Source organism: Hyperoodon ampullatus (assembly GCF_949752795.1).
Source record: "Hyperoodon ampullatus genome assembly, chromosome: 14".
Taxonomy (NCBI): domain Eukaryota; kingdom Metazoa; phylum Chordata; class Mammalia; order Artiodactyla; family Ziphiidae; genus Hyperoodon; species Hyperoodon ampullatus.
The window spans coordinates 59,162,950-59,181,635 of NC_136927.1; the positions used below are offsets into that span (position 1 = coordinate 59,162,950).

The window sequence follows — 18,686 nt, forward strand, 5'->3', positions numbered from 1 at the left end:
GACTGACAACTGGACTAACTCTGGTTTCTTATTTGATACAGGCTTGTATGACCATCTATGACATTCCTGACTTGCTGGGAGGAAGTGGGTGCTTAGGATCTGTGGTCTTCTCAGAATCATTTTTGACATCTCAGATCTTGGTTAAAGAAAAGGGTAAGTGTATGTCATCTTTGGAAAGCAAAACTTGAACTTGTTTATATGTATATATTTTTTTTGGCAAAAATAAACCATAAACTAAATCAAAAGACCAGCAATAAACTGGTAAAAATATTAGAATACTTAAAATAAACAAAGGGTATATATCCTAATTTATGAAGAGCTTTTATAAATTGATAAGAAAAAGACAAGCTACCCCATGGTAAATGGGCAAAAAATATGAGCAGGCAGTTTACCAGAGTGGAAAACAAAAAAAAAATTTTAATATTTTAAAAATATATATTTTTTAATGTTACACATACACAGACACACATAATTGACCCCTGAACACAGGTTTAAACTACACAGGTCCACGTATACACAAATTTTTTTTCAGTAAGTACATACTACAGAACTACATGTTCCATGGTTGGTTGAATCGTGGATGTGGAACTGTGGATACAGAGGGCTGACTATAAACACATGGATTTTACACATGGATTTTCAGCTGTGCAGAGGATCAGTACCCCTAACCCTCACATTGTTCAAGGGTCCACTGTATGTGTATGTGTATATATATATATATATATATATATATATATATATATATATGAATATGTACAGCCTTACTAGTAGTCAGGAAAAAAGCAATTTGAAATAATAATTAGATCTGTTTTTTTACCCATTATGTTAGCAAAAAATTCTAGAGAATGATAATATCCAATGCTAGTAGGATGAGCTTGATAATGTTTTGTTTGGTTTTTAATATGTACATCTGTACTACCTTGACAAAAATTAAAAGTATAGATGAAATGGACTCTTTATTTAAATATGTATTTCTATTTGGCGTAAAAAGAATAGAGTTAATCACATGGGGAAGCCTTTCTCCATCCCCTCATTAGACTCCCTGTACCCAGATGAGGAAGTTTTCATTTTCTGAAGGTCTCAGACTCTGTATACTAATAAGAGGAGCCCTCACTCCTGAGAAGGGGAAGCAGTCTGGGGCCTGCAAGGTGGGCTCTTCTGGTGGGGAGTAACCGGCATATCTGTGGTCTTCCTGCAGATGGCACTGTTACCACAGAAACCAGCTTCATAATCCTGACAGCTGCCATACCCAGATTCTGCTCCTGGCTGGTTAGTGTCATTCATCAGGTGAAAGTGGACATAAACGTGGAGAAACTGGGGAGAACGTTTAAGGAAGAGCCTCTTCATTGGGTCCTGGTGGGACGTCAGCTCCTTACCTAGCGACTTTTCAGGAATAGAAGTTTTTATCTCTGCTCTTTTTCTTTATACAGATGAATCTAGTTTCTTTAACTTTTTTATAATCTTGGAAAAGTTCCAAAAGAAAGGAACTCAGTTATCTGGGTCCTGTTAAATTGTGAAAGGAAGAAATTAACACCCTCATTTTACAGATGAGGTTTAGAAATTGACCAACCTGTCCAAGGTCACACGGAAAGTGAGAAGTGGATCACGTGCTCCCTTTTCTGGTCAGAATAGTTGCTGCTGAATTTTTACAACCACGTCTCTACATGTGGAATGGTCCCATCTTCATCTGTGGGACTTGTCTGAAACTCTGGTGCCTTGGGACACAGAAAATATGACAGCAGTGAGTCTAGTAATGGTCTAAGTACCTATTTCAGAATCTGTTTATATTCTGTTTCTACAATCCTGACATGAATAGAGGAGAGCAAGAGTCATCCTCTAATGTGAACATGTTTAAATGAGAACACATTCAAAATACTTTAAAATGTTCTCTTTCCTTCACCCCTAAAAATAGTTTTCTCCGAAGTGAAATGTAAGTGGAGACTAACATATCCTCTCCACATATCGTAGGCTTATTTAGCTGGACTTCAGGTCCCCATGAGAGAGCCCATCATGGCCTGAGCTTTGTGACCAGCAGCCAGCTCTGCCAGCCATCAGGGCCTGAGAACACTGGATTTGGTGGAGGGACTGCTCTCTTAGAAATATGTGAACACAAGGGAGACCTAGCAGAGTTTTGCCTTTGAAGTAGTAAACTGAAAATCTGCACTCCTTTTGGACACAGGTAGAAGATACTGAAGTAAAATTTTCTGAGAAAACCCAGCAATCGGTTATGGTAAGCAGCCTTCTTATTCTTAATGTTAACATCATATCAAAATGAAATGTAAACAATTTATAAAAACAACTTAAAATATTTCCTCTTACTGCTAATCTAAAGGTTCTGTACCTTCTTGTCTCAATTCCTTTTTGTATTCTTCCCCTTCCCAGCAGAGCTCTAGAAATAACCACGTATGGGGTACAAACTAGAGGGATTCTTTCTGCCACTTAAACCTTTAGGTGTTTTTTCAAAATCTCCCAGTACTTTTAAAAGCAGATCTCAGGGACTTCCCTGGCTGTCCAGTGGTTAAGACTTCCCGCTTCCAGTGCAGGGGACGCGGGTTCAATCCCTGGTCGGGGAACTAAGATCCCACATGCCACGTGGTGCAGCATAAATAAATTACATACATACATACATACATACATGAAGATCTCAAATTGGCCTAGACATGTAGAGCTAAGAGGTCAAGGCTTTAGGCCAAGGAGAAGCTGCCTCTTTTATCAGAGGATATAAATCTACAGGAACATGAACAAGCATTGCAGACCATGGTGCCTAGACTCAGAGAGGACCTTAACATTTTTCTCAGCACGAGTCACGAATACCAGTAACATGGCAAAGAGCCAAGCAGTGCCAAAGGCCATGAAAGAAGCTGGGTAAATCTGAGGCTGACTTAGCAGCCTCTGTAGACAGATTAACTTGGGCAGGACTTTTGATTCTCTGAATGTTTATGCTGTAAATCACCTGCTCTTTGTGTTTGTTTTTTAAAGGGAGATGAGTGTTTCCTGGGCACTTTTCTAACTAGAGGAGAAGGGGCGTATCTTTATTCTAGTAATCAACAGTCTTGGCCTGAGGAAGGTGAGCGGCTCTGACTTTTCTGTTTTTGACTCTGTCTGGCTACCTCTTTCACAGGTTTCAACATGAGTGTTGTAATTAATAATACATCTGATATCTGAAAAAACTTATTGGTGTAGAAGTGTTTTCTTACAGCTTTTCTCTTTTGATCTGTCCATTTTCCAGATGAGGAAACTTGTGCTAGAAAGGACTGGTGCCAGAACTGCACCTGGTCCTCTTGCTGCTGCCTGAGGATTGCTCTCAGAATGGGCTAGAGCAGCAACATGTCCAGAAATAGGTTCTGTTGGGCCAAAACAAAACCTGGGTTAGTTTTTTACTGCTGTGTAGCAAATTACCACAAATTCGGTAGCTTGAAACAACATGCATTTATTTTCTCACAGTTCTGTGGTCAGAAGTCCAGGAAGGCTTTGCTGGATTCATGTTCAGGGTTTCATAAGACTGAAGTCAGGGCATTAACCAGGCTTATATCTGGAGGCTCTGGGAAAGAACCTGCTCCCAAGCTCATCCAGGTTGTTTGCAGAGTGCATTTCCTTCAGACTGTAGGATTGAGGGGCCTCTTTCATTGCTGGCTATCAACTGGGACCACTCTTAGCTCCTCCTCCCAGGAGTCCTTGCCCTGTGACCCCCTCCATCTCAGCAACAAAGAACCTTAATTGTGTTGAATCTCTTTCACACTTCGAATCTCTCTGAACTCCTCTTCTACCAGGCAGAGAAAAGTCTGCTTATAAAGGGCTCATGTGATTAGAGGAGGCCCAATCAGAAAATCTCCCTTTTTCCATATAATGTTACATGAATACAGGAGTAACCTAAGAGGATGAAGATCATGGGGGCTGTTTTAAATTTCTGCCTATCACAGTGTGCCCTCTGTGCCCCACGATTCTCACATGCAAGATATAATCACCCCCACCCAAGAGCCTCGTTCCATTATGGTAACAATTCAGAGTCTTAAATCTCACCAACTGAAAAATCCATAATCTCATCATCAAGATTATTTAAATCAGCTGTAGGTGAGGCTCTGGAGCTAATTCATAAAGTACAGGTCCTGAACACGATTCCTTTCCATCTGTAGGCCTGTGAAATTAGAGGCAAGTTATCTGCCCCAGCCCTCACAACATACAAGGTAGGACTGGCATAGGATAACAGTTATAGACATTCATGTTAAAAAGGGGGAAAAATGAAAGGTAAAAAGGAGTCCCAATCCCAAGGCAGCTTTGAAATTCAGCTAGACAAACTCCAGTTCCTACATTAGGTTTCAAGGCCTAGGAATAGTCCTCCATGGCCCTTAGTTCTGCCCACTGGGCTCTTGGTTCTACCCTCTAAACTCTTAGTTTTGCCCTCTAGGCTAATGACTCTGCCCTCTGGTCTGTGGCTATACCTCTGTCATCCTTCCTTTTCATGAAGGTGGCACTTTGTAGCTGACTAGTTCTATCAGCCTGCTTCTTGCTGCTAGAATTTTGGGGGTCCAACAGTCTCCTTTCATTTTTCTATTCTCTCTATCCCTTTCAGTCCAAGCTGGCAGTGTTTCTGCTGATGTAAAATTCTCAAGAACTGTGTTGGTCTTACATGGATTTCCTGGGGATTCAGTCCATGCTCCTGTTTGGTTTCCTCAAAATAACATTTTCTTATGAGTCCTATTCTTTCCCTGTTAGATAAGCCTTTTTTGTGGAAGAGGAGTTGTGACTTACTCCACAAATTCCTCATCCTTTACTAAGCAAATTCCCTCTCTGGATAATTTGTTCTTCTTGAAAATATTCTCTCCAGTGACAAGTTGCTCTCCATGTTCTCAGATCACTGGTTAAACTTGGCTCCTCTGTTGTCATAGAAGATAAAGCACAAGGAGTCCTGGTTTTCGATCCACAAAATGCCAGGTAGCATTTTTTATCATGCTGTGCCCCCTGCATTTCTGCCTCTCCAGATCCTGGTACAAAAAACCAGGAAGTTAGGAACATTTGCCAAAGACAGGAGAGTGTGTGACAGTACTCCTAGCCTTGAGGCCAAGTTGCATAATGTTTTAAAATCAGCTTGTAGACACAACAGAGAGGTGGTTGTGCTGTGTCATAGTTGAGCCAGTTATAATATTTAGCAAGGATATTTGCCAAAATTAGTTTGCACCTTATAGCAAAAGTCCTTGTTAGAAAAATAATCTTACACTGTATTGAGTTATCCAGCAAGATTCAGTGTATCCTGAGGTCTCTACACACGAATAAAGCCAGGAATTTCTGGGGCCTTGTTAGTCACACACTTGAGAGCTTAGATTTCACACTTTCTTAGTTCCTGAGGAAAATGTAGTTTGAATAGGAGATGGTTTTCTGTGGCAGGAAATTTCAGTAGAGCAGAGAATTTAAATAGGAGTATCCTCTGGCTGTGTATTAAGCATTTCACCACTTCAGGGCTCAGGTCAGTTTTATAGGGTTTGATGTTTATACCACTTCAGGGCTCTCTTAAGGAAAAATAGTACATACAGAAGGGTTAGGTCTCTTCTCTGGGCCTTGAAAAGGGACTTGAGCAGGTGAAGGGTCCTGAAGCTTAAATGTCATTTAAGGGTCTAGGTAAATATGCCTGGAGTTGAGACTGAGATTTATTTGTTCCCATCCTCTGAAGGCATTTAAAGAGCTCATCAGCATGCATTATCTTGATTGATCTTCATATCTTGAGCCCCATAGAAGGTGAAAAATGGTTCTGAGTTAGTGGTGACATCTGGGGGGGTGGTCCAGGTCTTTTGATTTTTGGTCTAGGGATGGCCCAATGAACTACTTATGGATAAAAAGAATAGTACTGGGCTTCCCTGGTGGCGCAGTGGTTGAGAGTCCGCCTGCCGATGCAGGGGAAACGGGTTCGTGCCCCGGTCTGGGAAGATCCCACATGCCGCGGAGCGGCTGGGCCCGTGAGCCATGGCCGCTGGGCCTGTGCGTCCGGAGCCTGTGCTCCGCAACGGGAGAGGCCACAACAGTGAGAGGCCCACATACCACAAAAAAAAAAAAAAGAATAGTACTTCCTTTACCTTGAAATGTTTCCAGCTCTGGTATCTTTTCCCTTTCCCAGTTAGTGACTTCTGCTATCAAAAGACTTTTTGTTATGCAGCTTCCTTTTCATTCATTTCCTTTATGTGCCCTTCTCTTCCCTACTCTGCTCACCTTGGTCAGGCAGGCTGCCCAGTACCTAATCCTCAGGAGCCTGCTTTAGAGTTTTACCACATATGCCTATATCCCTAAACAATGTCTTATTTTTGAATTTAATACAAATTAGGATCACACTCTATCGTGTTCTTCCGGGACTTGCTTTTTTCACTCACTGTTCTGGTCCTAAGATTCATCCAGATTGTTGTGTGTAGCCGTATGGCTCATTCATTTTCATGGTTCCATAGGATTGCTTTGTATGAAAATATGCTGTTTATCCTTTTGACTCTTGATGGACATTTGGGTTGTTTATAGTTTTTTGCTATTGCAGACAGTGCTCTCATGAGCATTCTTGTACATGTCTCTTGGTGCACCTGGCACCAGGACAGTGCTTTGCAACACATCTTTCTTGTGGTATGTAAAGACATAATTGCCGTCTATGGTCTCAATCCTCTGAGTTTCCTGTTACATTTCTGGCTGGTTGTACCAGCCAGCATTGAGATCTCTGGTATGTTGGTCTTCCCTGAATGTTTGACACTTTGTTGTTGTTGTTGTTGTTTAATATTTATTTTGTTGTTGTTGTTGTTGTTGCACCAGGTCTTAATTGCGGCAGGCGGGCTCCTTATTTGCGGTTCTCGGGCTCCTTAGTTGAGGCTCACCGGCTCCTTAGTTGTAGCATATGAACTCTTAGTTGCGACATGCATGTGGGATCTAGTTCCCTGACCAGGGATTGAACCTGGGCCCCCTGCATTGGGAGCACAGACTCTTATCCACCACGCCACCAGGGAAGTCCCACGTTTGCCATTTGGATTGCTTTGGTTTTTGATATCCCTACGTATGGAATTTTCTGTGTTTTGCCCCCAAATAAAGTCAGCCACTCCAGCAGGCCAACCTCTCTCCTTCATAAGACTTCTGCACCACAGAGCTGGAGGGGAGGTAATGTGAATAGCCCCAAGCTAAAATACCATAGATTTCCACTGTTCTTACCAAGCTTCAGTAGAATTCCTTAAATGCTTCTCAGTTTTGTTGTATAACTTTGGTCCGTTTCCAGAGTCCTTAACTAGTTGTTTTTGACAGTCCAGTTTTATGGCTGCTTCCTGGGGAGAGAATTTTCCAGACTCCTCACAGCCATTTCAGAAGTCCCAACCCTGAGGCTTTTGAAAGATATTTTCACTTGGTAAAGAATTGTAGGTTGACCATTTCTTTCTGTGCTTTAAAGATGTTGCTCCACTCCACTGTCTTCTTGCTAACATTATTTCTGAGCAGAAATCTACTGTCATTCTTATCTTTGTTCCTTTCTTTATAAGATGTCTTTTATTACCAGCTGCTTTTAAGATTTTCTTTCTTTTTATCACAGATTTTAAGCAGTCTGATCTTTATGTGACTGGTGTGGTTTTCTTCATGTTGCTTATGCTTGGGATTCATTTAGTTTCTTGAATTGATGGATTTAGAGTTTTCCTCAAATTTGGAAATTTTTTGGCCATTATTTCTTCAGTTTTTCCCCTCTCCTTCAGGGATTCCAATTACATACATCTGGCTGCCTAAAGTTGTCCCACAGCTCCCTGATGCTCTGTACAATTATTTTTAGTCTTTTTTCTCTTTGTGTTTTATTTTGCATAGTTTCTACATATTCTGATTTACTAATCTTTTGTTCTGCATTGTTGTTATGAGTTTGTTAAATTAACATTTGTTAAACGGAACACAGGCTGCTGGATGGTGAGCCAGGTTCAACAAAAGACCACGAAAGAAATTGAAATAAAGAAGTTTATTATTCACAGGTCCAGGAGGAAGTACGTGGCATACCTTGAGGGGCTACACGGAGGTGCGGGGGCCAGGGGGTGGTGGTCAAGGCAAGGTGCAGGCTGGACCTGGGTACATGCCTTTATTAGGGTCTGTGGGTTGGAGTGCTTTGGGATTCCTTAGCCTTTTGGCTAAGGCCAAACTGGTCAATTCAAACTAAAAAGAGTGGAATTTTGTTAAGCTCATGGAGGTCTTATATAAGGGGCACACAAGGGGAAGGCACTAAGGAGGCAGGGGAGACTTTTGATGACAAGGGCTGCTGGGAAAGTCATATCAGGAACTTACATTTGCTTGTGACTTTGCAGGCTGTTGTCTAGGACATGTGCTCACATGCGCGGGCTAGTGTCAGTTTAAGGCCCGTGCAGGCCGCTTGGCCAAACAAGATGGATGCTGAGGCAGCAGTACCACGGAGTAGCTAAGCTGTCAACAGTCGTCATGTCATTAGTCTTATCCAGTGTTTTTTTCTTCTCAGAAATTGTATTTTTCATCTCTAGAAGTTCAATTTAGACATTTTTTACATCTTTCATGTCTCAGGTTAACGTGGTTCAGTCTTTCCTCTAGCCGCAAACATAGGGAATACAGTGATTATAACTGCTCTATTTCTCTCTACTCTTATCATCTGGGCCTTCTTTTAAGCTTTGTTAGGCAAGAAGCAGAGCAGCATTTAGTTTAGGACTAATTTTACCCCGGTAGTGAGGCAAAATCATTCTGAGAACACTACCTGCCATCCCTATGAAGTACGAAGTTTTCCACTGTGGCTGGTGCTAATGGGCAGAATATCTGGTGCAAGGTATGAATTGATGTTCATTGTTTTACATGGGAATATCCATTTTTTCCAGCACCATTTGTTGAAGAACTCTCCTTTCTACTTTGAATTGTCTTTGCACCTTTGTTGAATATCAATTGACCATATATCTACTACTTCCTGCAAGCCTCAGTGAATGGTTGGCCCTCGGGCAGCACCTTCATTATCCCTGTAGCAATTTACAGATTCCAGAGTATTTTTTCCATCAGGCAGAGATTTTTTAGCAATGAGGAGCAGAGATGCTGGTACCATTGACACATAAAGTCTGAGAACTCTGGTGACCAAGCTTAGTTTCACCTTCCTTTGATGGGAAGGCCCAGGCAGTGGCCATCTGCTTCATTCTGCACCCTCTCATGTGTTCCCTTGTGCTGATGTGAAACTGTTGAGGGACACTTTAAAAGAGAAAGTTCTCTGCAGCACTGAGCATGAATGAATTATATAGCATATACCTACAACATACATATTACCCACAGTTGCATGTTACCTACAGCATGGATGACTCTCAGGAACAGGATGCTGAAAGAAGTAAGCAAGTCACAGAAGAACACATGTATTAAGATTCCATTTGTATGAAAGTAAAAGAGACAAGACTAAATCATATATAGTTTATAGATACATTGAAGTATGGTAAAGCTACATAAAATTTGGGATGTTGGTTCCCTCTGGGTGGAAGAGAGAGGGCCTTTGAGGAAGGACATTGAGGAGGCTTCAAAGGCACTAGGAATACTTGATTTCTTAAGCTGAGTGGTGCATATACAGGCATCAGGGTTTGTTGTTGTTTAGGTTTTTTTCTTTTTTTTTTTCCTTTTTTTTTTTGTGGTACGCGGGCCTCTCACTGCTGTGGCCTCTCCCGTTGCGGAGCACAGGCTCCAGATGCGCAAGCTCAGTGGCCATGGCTCACGGACCTAGCCACTCCACAATGTGGGATCCTCCCGGACTGGGGCACGAACCCACGTCCCCTGCATCGGCAGGCGGACTCTCAACCACTGCGCCACCAGGGAAGCCCAGTTTTTTTTCTTTAAATCATATATGTATACTTCACATACTGTCACACACACAGAAGGAGAATTATCCAGCCATTGCATCATAATATTTTCCCAGCAGTGATAATGTTCCCTCTTTACACAGGCTGGACCACTGGAGGATTTTTATTTTATTTATTATTTTTTAAATTTATTTATTTATTTATTTTGGGCTGTGTTGGGTCTTTGCTGCATGAGGGCTTTCTCTAGTTTATAGCGAGTGGGGGCTAGTCTTTGTTGTGGTGCACATGCTTCTCATTGCGGTGGCTTCTCTTGTTGCAGAGCATGGGCTCTAGGCACGCGGGCTCAGTAGCTGTGGCTCAGGGGCTTTAAAGCGCAGGCTCAGTAGTTGTGGCACACGGGCTTAGTTGCTCTGCGGCATGTGGGATCTTCCCGGACCAAAGCTTGAACCCGTGTCCCCTACATTGGCAGGCGAATTCTTAACCACTGTGCCACCAGGGAAGTCCAAGCGTTTTGATTTGTACAACCAGTTGTCTGAAGGAGGAAAAGCCAAATTCTTCATTAACATTTGATGTCTTATTTTGCCCTGAGGGCTCATTCCTGTTAGATCTCCGGGGATGTAGAGGTCAATCAAAGACAGCCCTGCTGTAGTCCCCTGCTACTTCTTGGGTACTGAGGGGGACCTTCCTCTTACCTTGGGTTTTCAGGCTCACAGAATGGAGAAGGAATGAAAGAGCCCATTAAGCAAGGCACCAGGGATTGGTTAAGGAGCCAGGGAGATCTCATCAGGAATTGGCTCCCCCAGTCACTGAGAAGCCCTTGCAAAGGCATGTCCTATCAGATAACAGTTTGACAGTCACAAGTCCAGAACAGATACTGGAAGTGTTACTACTTCAAGTGGATTAGGATCTAAGAGACTGGGGTACTGGCATTGGACCACCCAGTGAGAGACTTCAGTTATCTCATGTGTGCCCTGAGAATAATAACAGAGTTACTATTCCCAGAGCAAAGGGTAGTTGCAACACAGAACAGTCTGCACCAGTACTAAAATCAGCTCTTGTCCTGGGCCAGGTCCCATAGTGAGTGCTTTTCCAGCACTGCCTTGTGAATTTCTCTCTGCCTCTTTATCATTTTGTTTTGAGGCTTTAGAATCTAGAGGGAGAAGAAGTGCTGGAGATGACCTCCCTGATCCACTTCTTTTCCCATCTTCCCAGTGACTACTTGGAATGTACCAGCTCTCAGATATGTGCTGTTTTCTGGAAGCTTTGGAATGATTTTGAGGTTTGTCCAGGAGGCCTTTGAGTGGTACTTGTTCCTGAGAAGCTTTATGTTAGAGGTATACAGGTGGATGGTGAGCCCAGGACATGGAAGGGTCCAGATACTAAGCAGTAGGTAGGGGAGCAGTTTCTACCTGATTACACCTGTTGACCCCTCTTTCCTCTGTAACAGTAGGTAGAGTCATCTTGTGGCTGGAGTTTAAGAAGTTGTGGTGTTAGGAGAGTGTTAAGGGCGTTGGTTGGGCCCTGGAGGAGTTGATGGAAGGAGATAGCAGTGGTGGGACTGCCAGGCAGCACTGAGGGCTTGTTGAGGTTGAGCAAGCAGAGAAGGTACCTCATCAGATTAGCCACAGATGGGCTGTGGAGAGAGCAGAAGTAAAGGAAAAAAGAGAACCGAAGTGGCTAGCGTGGTACAGTGCCCTGACATCAGACAAACCTGTGTTCTGTACTTGGCTCCACTGTCAAGCAGTTCTATGACTTTTGGGAAGATCTCTCTAAGCTTGAGTTTCCCATCAGTCCTCTAAAAATAATACTACCTCTTACAGTTGTTGCAAAGATGGAAAACTATAGTGTATATGACATGGTTGGTGCTTAGTAAATACTAAATAAAATCTGTTCCCATCCCTTTCCCTGACAAAACGGAGATCAAAAGCTTGTCTTGTCCCTGGGGATTGGCCCTGAATGTGGATGAGAGGAAAGTCAGAAACTTCTGAGCAATAAGGGAAAATGGGGGAACTGAAGGCTTCAAAGGCTCAGTGACATCATGGGATGAGGTTTGGGGAGTGAGATAGTTAAAAGTATGATGGCATTTTGTAGTCAGAGAGTAGGTTCTGGAGCTGAAGATTTCAGAAGTTAAGACATTCTGGGTGCTGCTTTACTGGTATGGAACTGGCATTGAGGAGCAGCAAGGCCAGAGCGTGGCATGGCCCACCCCCTGATCTCTCAGAGGGAATGGGAGTGTCGGCTTTGGAAGAGAAGACTGTGAACACATTCAGAAGCTGTTTGAAGTGTTGTAGCATAATTAGGAGGGAGTAGATGTGAGCAGTGAAGGAAAGGAGGGGCATGAGTCTCTGAGGGAATGAAAATATTGTGCCATTGTGGGAGGGAATGGTCTGGGAACAGCAGTGATGAACCTTGGCATGGGTGCAGGATGAGGCTGGGGCATGAGGAACCTCCACTCAAGAGGGCCATAGGGCAAGACTGTGTGTAGGTGAGGCTAGATTTTACTTGTTAGAGGGTAGAAGCCTTACAGGACTTGAACCATTGAGTGCCTTGAACTGGACTGGCTGGTAAGGTTGGCATTAGTTCCCTCTGACTGGTTGTCTTGTTCTTTTGTTGAGATTCAGGCTTCAAACCGTCCTCTAGTACCTAAAAACTGCCTCCACCTCCCCCACTTCTCCCCATCCCCCATTAACATGCACACACACAAGCACACATACTCTCTAGGCCCCTCTCTGCCTCCTAAAACCCCACCTTCTCAGGAAACCTTCAAAACTTGGCCTTTGCTCTCCTTGTCATTACAACTTACACAGCTTTGGGGCTGCCTTTTTAGAACTACAGCTCAAGGAATCAGTCCCTCTTCTTGGTCTCATGTCCTCTGCCTTAGCAATAAGATATTGGCGGTTTTCCCCAAGCCTGTGCCTTGAGCTCTAAGAAATACTTTATCTCTTGTCTGTTTGTGAAAACATGGAAAGAAAGGCTATTACAGGAATAGGAAGGATCCAGCTTGGACCATTCCAGAGAGCAGCTTCACCTAGGGGTCTTATGGGTGCCCTGGGTACTTCATTTGGGTCTCCAAAGCAAGCCCAGGCCCAGCCTTAACCCTTGTCACCTTGGTGTCCATCATTTCTGTGATCTACTCCCTAGGGCCCATACTGAGCTGCTGTGTAACCTTGGCCACCCAGGAAACAAGCAGCTCTCCTTAAACCTGAATCCTTATTCTAAGGAACCCACATTCAGTGTCCATGTCCCACCCATCTTGCTTTTGGGAACTACAGAACAGCAGCCTCCAGTGTCTGTAGAATCCACTTATTGCCTAACTCACATGTCCTTTCCTGGCAAGGGGCCCTTAAGCACCCTTCACCAGTCTTTCAACAGCTCATGCCCTAGTGCTCTTTCTTGGGCCTTATGAGAGAGATGTGGTCATTTCAGAGCCGAGCCAGCTTCTGCCAAGATAGTAGAAAGGAGCATCTATAAACTCAGTAATGGAGCAGACATACCAAAGTCTTTTTTAGTGTATTTCCCTGGAAGACACCCATAAGTGAATGTGAATTTTGCCTCTCTCCATCAGCTGATAACTTACTCACTTGTTTCTTTTTCTAATTCTTATGCAAAGACTGTATCTGATGCCTCATTTCTCTCTGAGACCCTAAGAGGGTACATTGGCTTTCTCAGCACACAAGGCTCAGCATAAAGATTGTTTAACTTAAGCACTTCAGATGGTCTCTAGTAACCACTCTGTCTTGGCCTGGAACCTGCAGGAAGTACGTTGTGATACTGGCCCCCAGAATCCAGCCCTCCAGCTCTTACCAGCTCTCTTTTCCTTCCAGGGAAAGTACATTTCTTCTCTGGTGGACTTCTGTTTTCTGACCGTCATCACGGAAATATCATCATTTCCAAGGATCACATGAATGCCGTTTTGTTCTATGATGGGGTAGGTGTTTTACAGTCCATGGTTTTGATGTTCAGAAAGATACTCACACTTCTAAGGGAAAATCAAATAACTCCCTGTCTTCCCTCTACCACCACAGGGCAGGATGTTAGGAACCAGCGCTGCCCTTGAGGCAGGCAGGCAGGCAGGAAAGTCATGGAGAGGCTCTTGTGAGCCATAGGGGTAGCTATGAGTTTCCCCTAGCCTGTACCCTTTGGCCAGGGCACAGCTCATCACAGTGTGACACCAAAGCAGAGGGCAGGCCCTCCACCCTGTGTGGTCTCAGCCTCAAAACCAGCTTGTTTGGGAGCCAGGACAGAGACCGGGTAAAGTGGTTTGGTCAGATAGCTCTGAAAATGAATTCTGTGAGCAAGTCAGGAAGAGTTATGTCTTTCTTCCACATAGAACCTTGTTCCTTAACGGCTATTCAAAAATGCAGGCAGACCAACCAGACAAGTTAGATGGCTATATTAGGTGAAAGCTTTGATATGTGATATTAATTAGGTTAAAGAGTCTTCCAGCATCAGGAAGGAAAGGGTGAAACTTAAGGGCTGGAATGATAAGTTACCTAATTTTGGGGTGGGTGGGGATGGATTTTTAACTCATATCAAAAATGAAAATAAACTTCTGAGAAAATTAAATATTTTAAAATTTCATAAGTAGAAAAAAGGGTATAGTTACAAATTATTTTTCTTATGAGAACTTTTTAAAATTTAATTTTTATTTTATATTGGGGTATAGTTGATTTACAGTGTATTAGTTTCAAGTGTACAGCAAAGCGATTCAATTATACATATACATATATCCATTCTTTTTCAGATTCTGATGAGAACTTTTAAGATCTACTGTCTTAGACATGTATATTATTAAATTATCACCACAATAAGTCCAGTTAAGGAGAATATAAAGATGAATATTTATTAAATCTTTAGGGACAGGAAGACTTTCTAATCTAAGCTTAGAAATGATACAAGAAATTCTAAAGAAACAGTTTGTCAGATTTGGCCACTTAAGGATTTTTTAACTTTTTGCTGATAATTTATTGAAATATACTTTAAGTGCAATTAACTGGCTACAGGGACTTATTGTACAACACAGGGAATATAGCCAATATTTTGTAATAACTATAAATGGAATATAACCCTTAAAAATTGTGAATCACTATGTTGTACACCTGAAATTTATATAATATTGTACATCAGCTATACCTAAAAAAAAGCATGTAAAATATCTCATAATATTTTTATATTGATTACATTTAAAATATTTGGGATATGTTGGATTGAATAAAATATATTATAAATACATACATACATACGGTTAACTGTATCTGTTTAAAGTTTTGACAGATGTATATATTCATGAAACCACCAGCACAGTCAAGATACAGATTTTTGTCACCCCCCCAAAAGTTTTCTAATACCTTTTTGCAGATCATCTTTTCCCCCAGCTTCTGGCTTCAGGCAACCACTTATTAGCTTTCTGTCACTGTAGATTAGTTTGCATTTTCTAAAATGTTATATAAATGGACATGATACATTCTGTACCCTTTTGAGCCTGGCATTTTTCACTCAACATGATTTTTAGGTCATCCATGTTGTGGTGTGTATCAGTAGTTTTTCCTTTTTATTGCTTTATTGATGAGCAGTATTCCACTGTATGGATGTAGCATAAAATTTATCACACTGATAATTTAAAACTCTGAAAAGTATTCAAAAAGGGAATTAAAAGACAAAAACACAAACCAGGAAAACTGTTTTTGGTGATTAAAAAAAATGAGTTGCTGTGTCTTTTCTATGAAGAGCTCTAACTTTATCAACATGAAAACACTGAGTGCCAGGTCATGGGTGTTCAGAGGACGTGAGGTTAGTTAACAGATACGTGGAAGCACATCAGATGCATGCTACCATGTATAACAGTAAATTAGTAAATTAGTAAAGAGTAGATAAAAGGTACAGTGAAGCAGACAAAAGATGAAGTGGAATTGATAATATGAATGTCCAGTCATAGTGGTGGGCTAAGAGGGGAGTCGGATGCAGCCTTTGAAAACGTTTACAGATAGTTTACAACAACATGGTAGATGCTAATGGTAGATTAAGTTTTAAAAGCAAGATATGAAACTGTAAAAGTGAATATGATTTCCCAATACATAAAAAAGGGAAGTCAATGAATGCATAGGAAGAAAAGACTAGAAGGAAAAAGTACTAAAATGTTAGCTGTAGTTGGAGTTGGGTGATGGGACCTTGGATTAATTTTTTTAACCTTTATTCTCTATTCTATTTTTATGTTTTTCTCAAATTTTTATTTAATGAACATATGACTTTCATAATGAAATCTTAAATGATTTAAAAAAAAAAAAGAAAAGGGACTTCCCTGGCAGTCCAGTGGTTAAGACTCCATGCTCCCAATGCAGCGGGCCCAGGTTTGGTCCCTGGTTGGGGAACTAAAATCCCACATAACACAACTAAGCCCATGTGCTGCAACTAGAGAAGCCCACAGCCAAAAATAAATAAATAAAAAATTTAAAGTATATATAAACAAACTTAAAAAAAAAAAACCTTTTCCTCTAAGATCAGGAACAAGACGAAAATACTTGCTTTTACCACGTCTATTCAACATAGTATTGGAAGTCCTAGCCAGAGCAATTAGGCGAGCAAAAGAAATAAAAGGCATTTAAATTGGAACGAAAGAAGTAAAAGTAGCTCTGTTCATGGATGACATGATTTATATGTAGAAATTCCTAAAGATTCCCTCCACACACACACACAAACTGTTAGAATTAACAAACAAATTCACCAATTTGCAGAATATGAAATAAACAGATAAAAAAACAGTTGCAATTCCGTAGCCAAACTGTGAATAATCCGAAACGGTTCTTAAGGAAACAATTCCAATAAATTTAACCAAGGAGTTGAAAGACTTAAAACACCAAAATCCACAAAACATTGCTGAAAGAAATTAAAGAAGACCTAAATAAATGGTAAGACATCCCACGTTCATGGGCTGGAAAACTTAATATTAAAATAAGATGACAGTACTACCCAAAGCAATCAATAGATTCAGGGCAATTCCTGTTAAAACCCCAATGGCGTTTTTTGCAGAAACGAAAAAACCCATCCTGAAATTCATATGGAATCTCAAGGGACTCCCCTGCCAAAATAGCCAAAATGATCTTGAAAAAGAAGAAAGTTGGAGGACTCACACTTCCTAATTTCAAAACTAGCTACAGACCTACAGTAATTGTAACAGTGTGGTATTGGTGTAAGATTAGATATATAGACCAATGGAACAGAATAGAGAGCCCAAAAAGAAAGTCTTGCTTATATGGTCAAATGATTTTCAACAAGGGTGCCAAGATCATTCGATGAGAAGAGGACAGTCTTTTCAACAAACAGTGCTGGAAAAACTGGATATCCACATGCAAAAGAATGAAGTTAGACTCTTACCTTATACTGTATACAAAAAAACCCCTCAAAATGGAGTATAAGCATAAATGTGGGAACGAAAACTATTAAATTCTTAGAAGAAAACATAGGAATAAATCTCGTGACCTTGGATTAGGCAGCAGTTTCTTGGGTTTGACACTAAAAGCACAGACAACAAAAGAAAAAAATATATAAGTTGGACTTCATCAAATTTTACAACTTCTCTGCATCAAAAGACTCTATTAAGAATGTGAAAAGCAGCCCACAGAATGGGAGAAAATATTTGCAAGTCATTTATCCGATAAGGGAATATCCTAGGAAGAGATGATATTTTCAGTTTAGGAGAAAAGACCCTGTACTTCCTATATCTCCTAAAACTGGGTGTGGGTAAGCACATCTATAACTGAATCCCAGTAAACCACGTAATGTGAAAATAACTGGACTGACATTCACCGTATGTGTTCTGACAGTAGATGTGAGGGCTTGTATCATGCATATGGCTTTTCTCAGTGATGCTCCCTCTTTTTCTCTTTAGGATTCCACCAGTATTGTTGCTGCCCTTCTGATAGACTTCAAAAGTTCATTGCTTCCCCATCTTCCAGTTCATTTCCGTGGATCAGACAATTTTCTGATGATTGCCCTTTTCCCCAAATCCAAGATATACCAAACATTTTACTCAGAGGTAACATCAATCATTATTCAGCAAAACAATTACTCCCCTTTTTCCTAGCAATTTAGTTGGTAAGGCAGTGTTTCAGGGCTAACAGTGAGGTGCTGAGAGGGAGAGTTGGGAGGGCTGGTGTGAGGGTGGCTGCTTCTGATCTTTTCGGGTCCTGGAATAGTACTCTTGCCATTGAAAGGTGAGAACCTAAAGGAACTGAACAAAAGGGTTTTTAACTTCTAAGAAAAATCTTCTTTGTCCCTTATAAGTCATAATTAGACTCATTTTCCTTTTAGCTACTTTATTGAGTTGTTGGGCCCTACCTACTGGGTCAGAGCTCTCTACCCCACCCCAAAATCTCCCTCCCCATGGTTCATAGGCCCTGCCCTTGCAAGTGGTTCCACCTGGCAGGCTGCACACCATAGGCTCTCAGCACCGATTGCACAAGTGAGGGGGCTCACCAAGAATTATACAGCCTACTTAGAGACCAAGCAGTAGCCAGAGTCATACAAATGGCCAGTCTTATTCTGGTGGAAATGCTTGGAAAGGTGTGATGCAACAGCTTCTGAGAGGACAGTCTCTCCCTCAGGATAGATTCGTAGAACAGGGAAGAGGCAAGAACTGGCCTTGGCTGCAGAGCGGCTTTTAGGGCCTGTCTGTGTCTCCATCTTACTGCCAGCTGGTCCTTCTACCTCCTTGTGCTTGTCCTTTCAGTCTAGGAACCTAGAGATTCTCTTCAGCTATTCCTCTACCTCTAGGCAAGGGTTGCTTGAACTCCTTCTCTCTGGCCCTATCACCAGGGAAGACATGCCCCTGCTGCCAGAACAGTATTACCTGATACCTTCCTCTGTGCTTCCTGGCCTCTTAAGGAGCAGAATCCCTGGGAGAAGAACCCAGAAAGAAAT

General features: G+C 41.7%; 1 protein-coding gene across 2 annotated transcripts in view; it reads left to right on the plus strand.

Annotated features, from left to right (window-relative positions):
* The window catches only part of DNAAF9 (dynein axonemal assembly factor 9), a gene marked incomplete at both ends in the record, with an annotated part of 148,784 nt that overhangs the window by 87,393 nt on the left and 42,705 nt on the right, over nt 1-18,686 (plus strand). The window contains 7 exons of one of the 2 annotated variants that reach the window (XM_079719722.1): nt 42-153; nt 1,199-1,273; nt 2,184-2,230; nt 2,980-3,067; nt 7,045-7,116; nt 13,595-13,698; nt 17,656-17,802. In XM_079719722.1, the coding sequence (XP_079575848.1) occupies nt 42-153; nt 1,199-1,273; nt 2,184-2,230; nt 2,980-3,067; nt 7,045-7,116; nt 13,595-13,698; nt 17,656-17,802 (645 nt within the window). The remainder of the gene's footprint in view (nt 1-41; nt 154-1,198; nt 1,274-2,183; nt 2,231-2,979; nt 3,068-7,044; nt 7,117-13,594; nt 13,699-17,655; nt 17,803-18,686) is intronic. The other variant, XM_079719723.1, reaches the window with a different exon arrangement.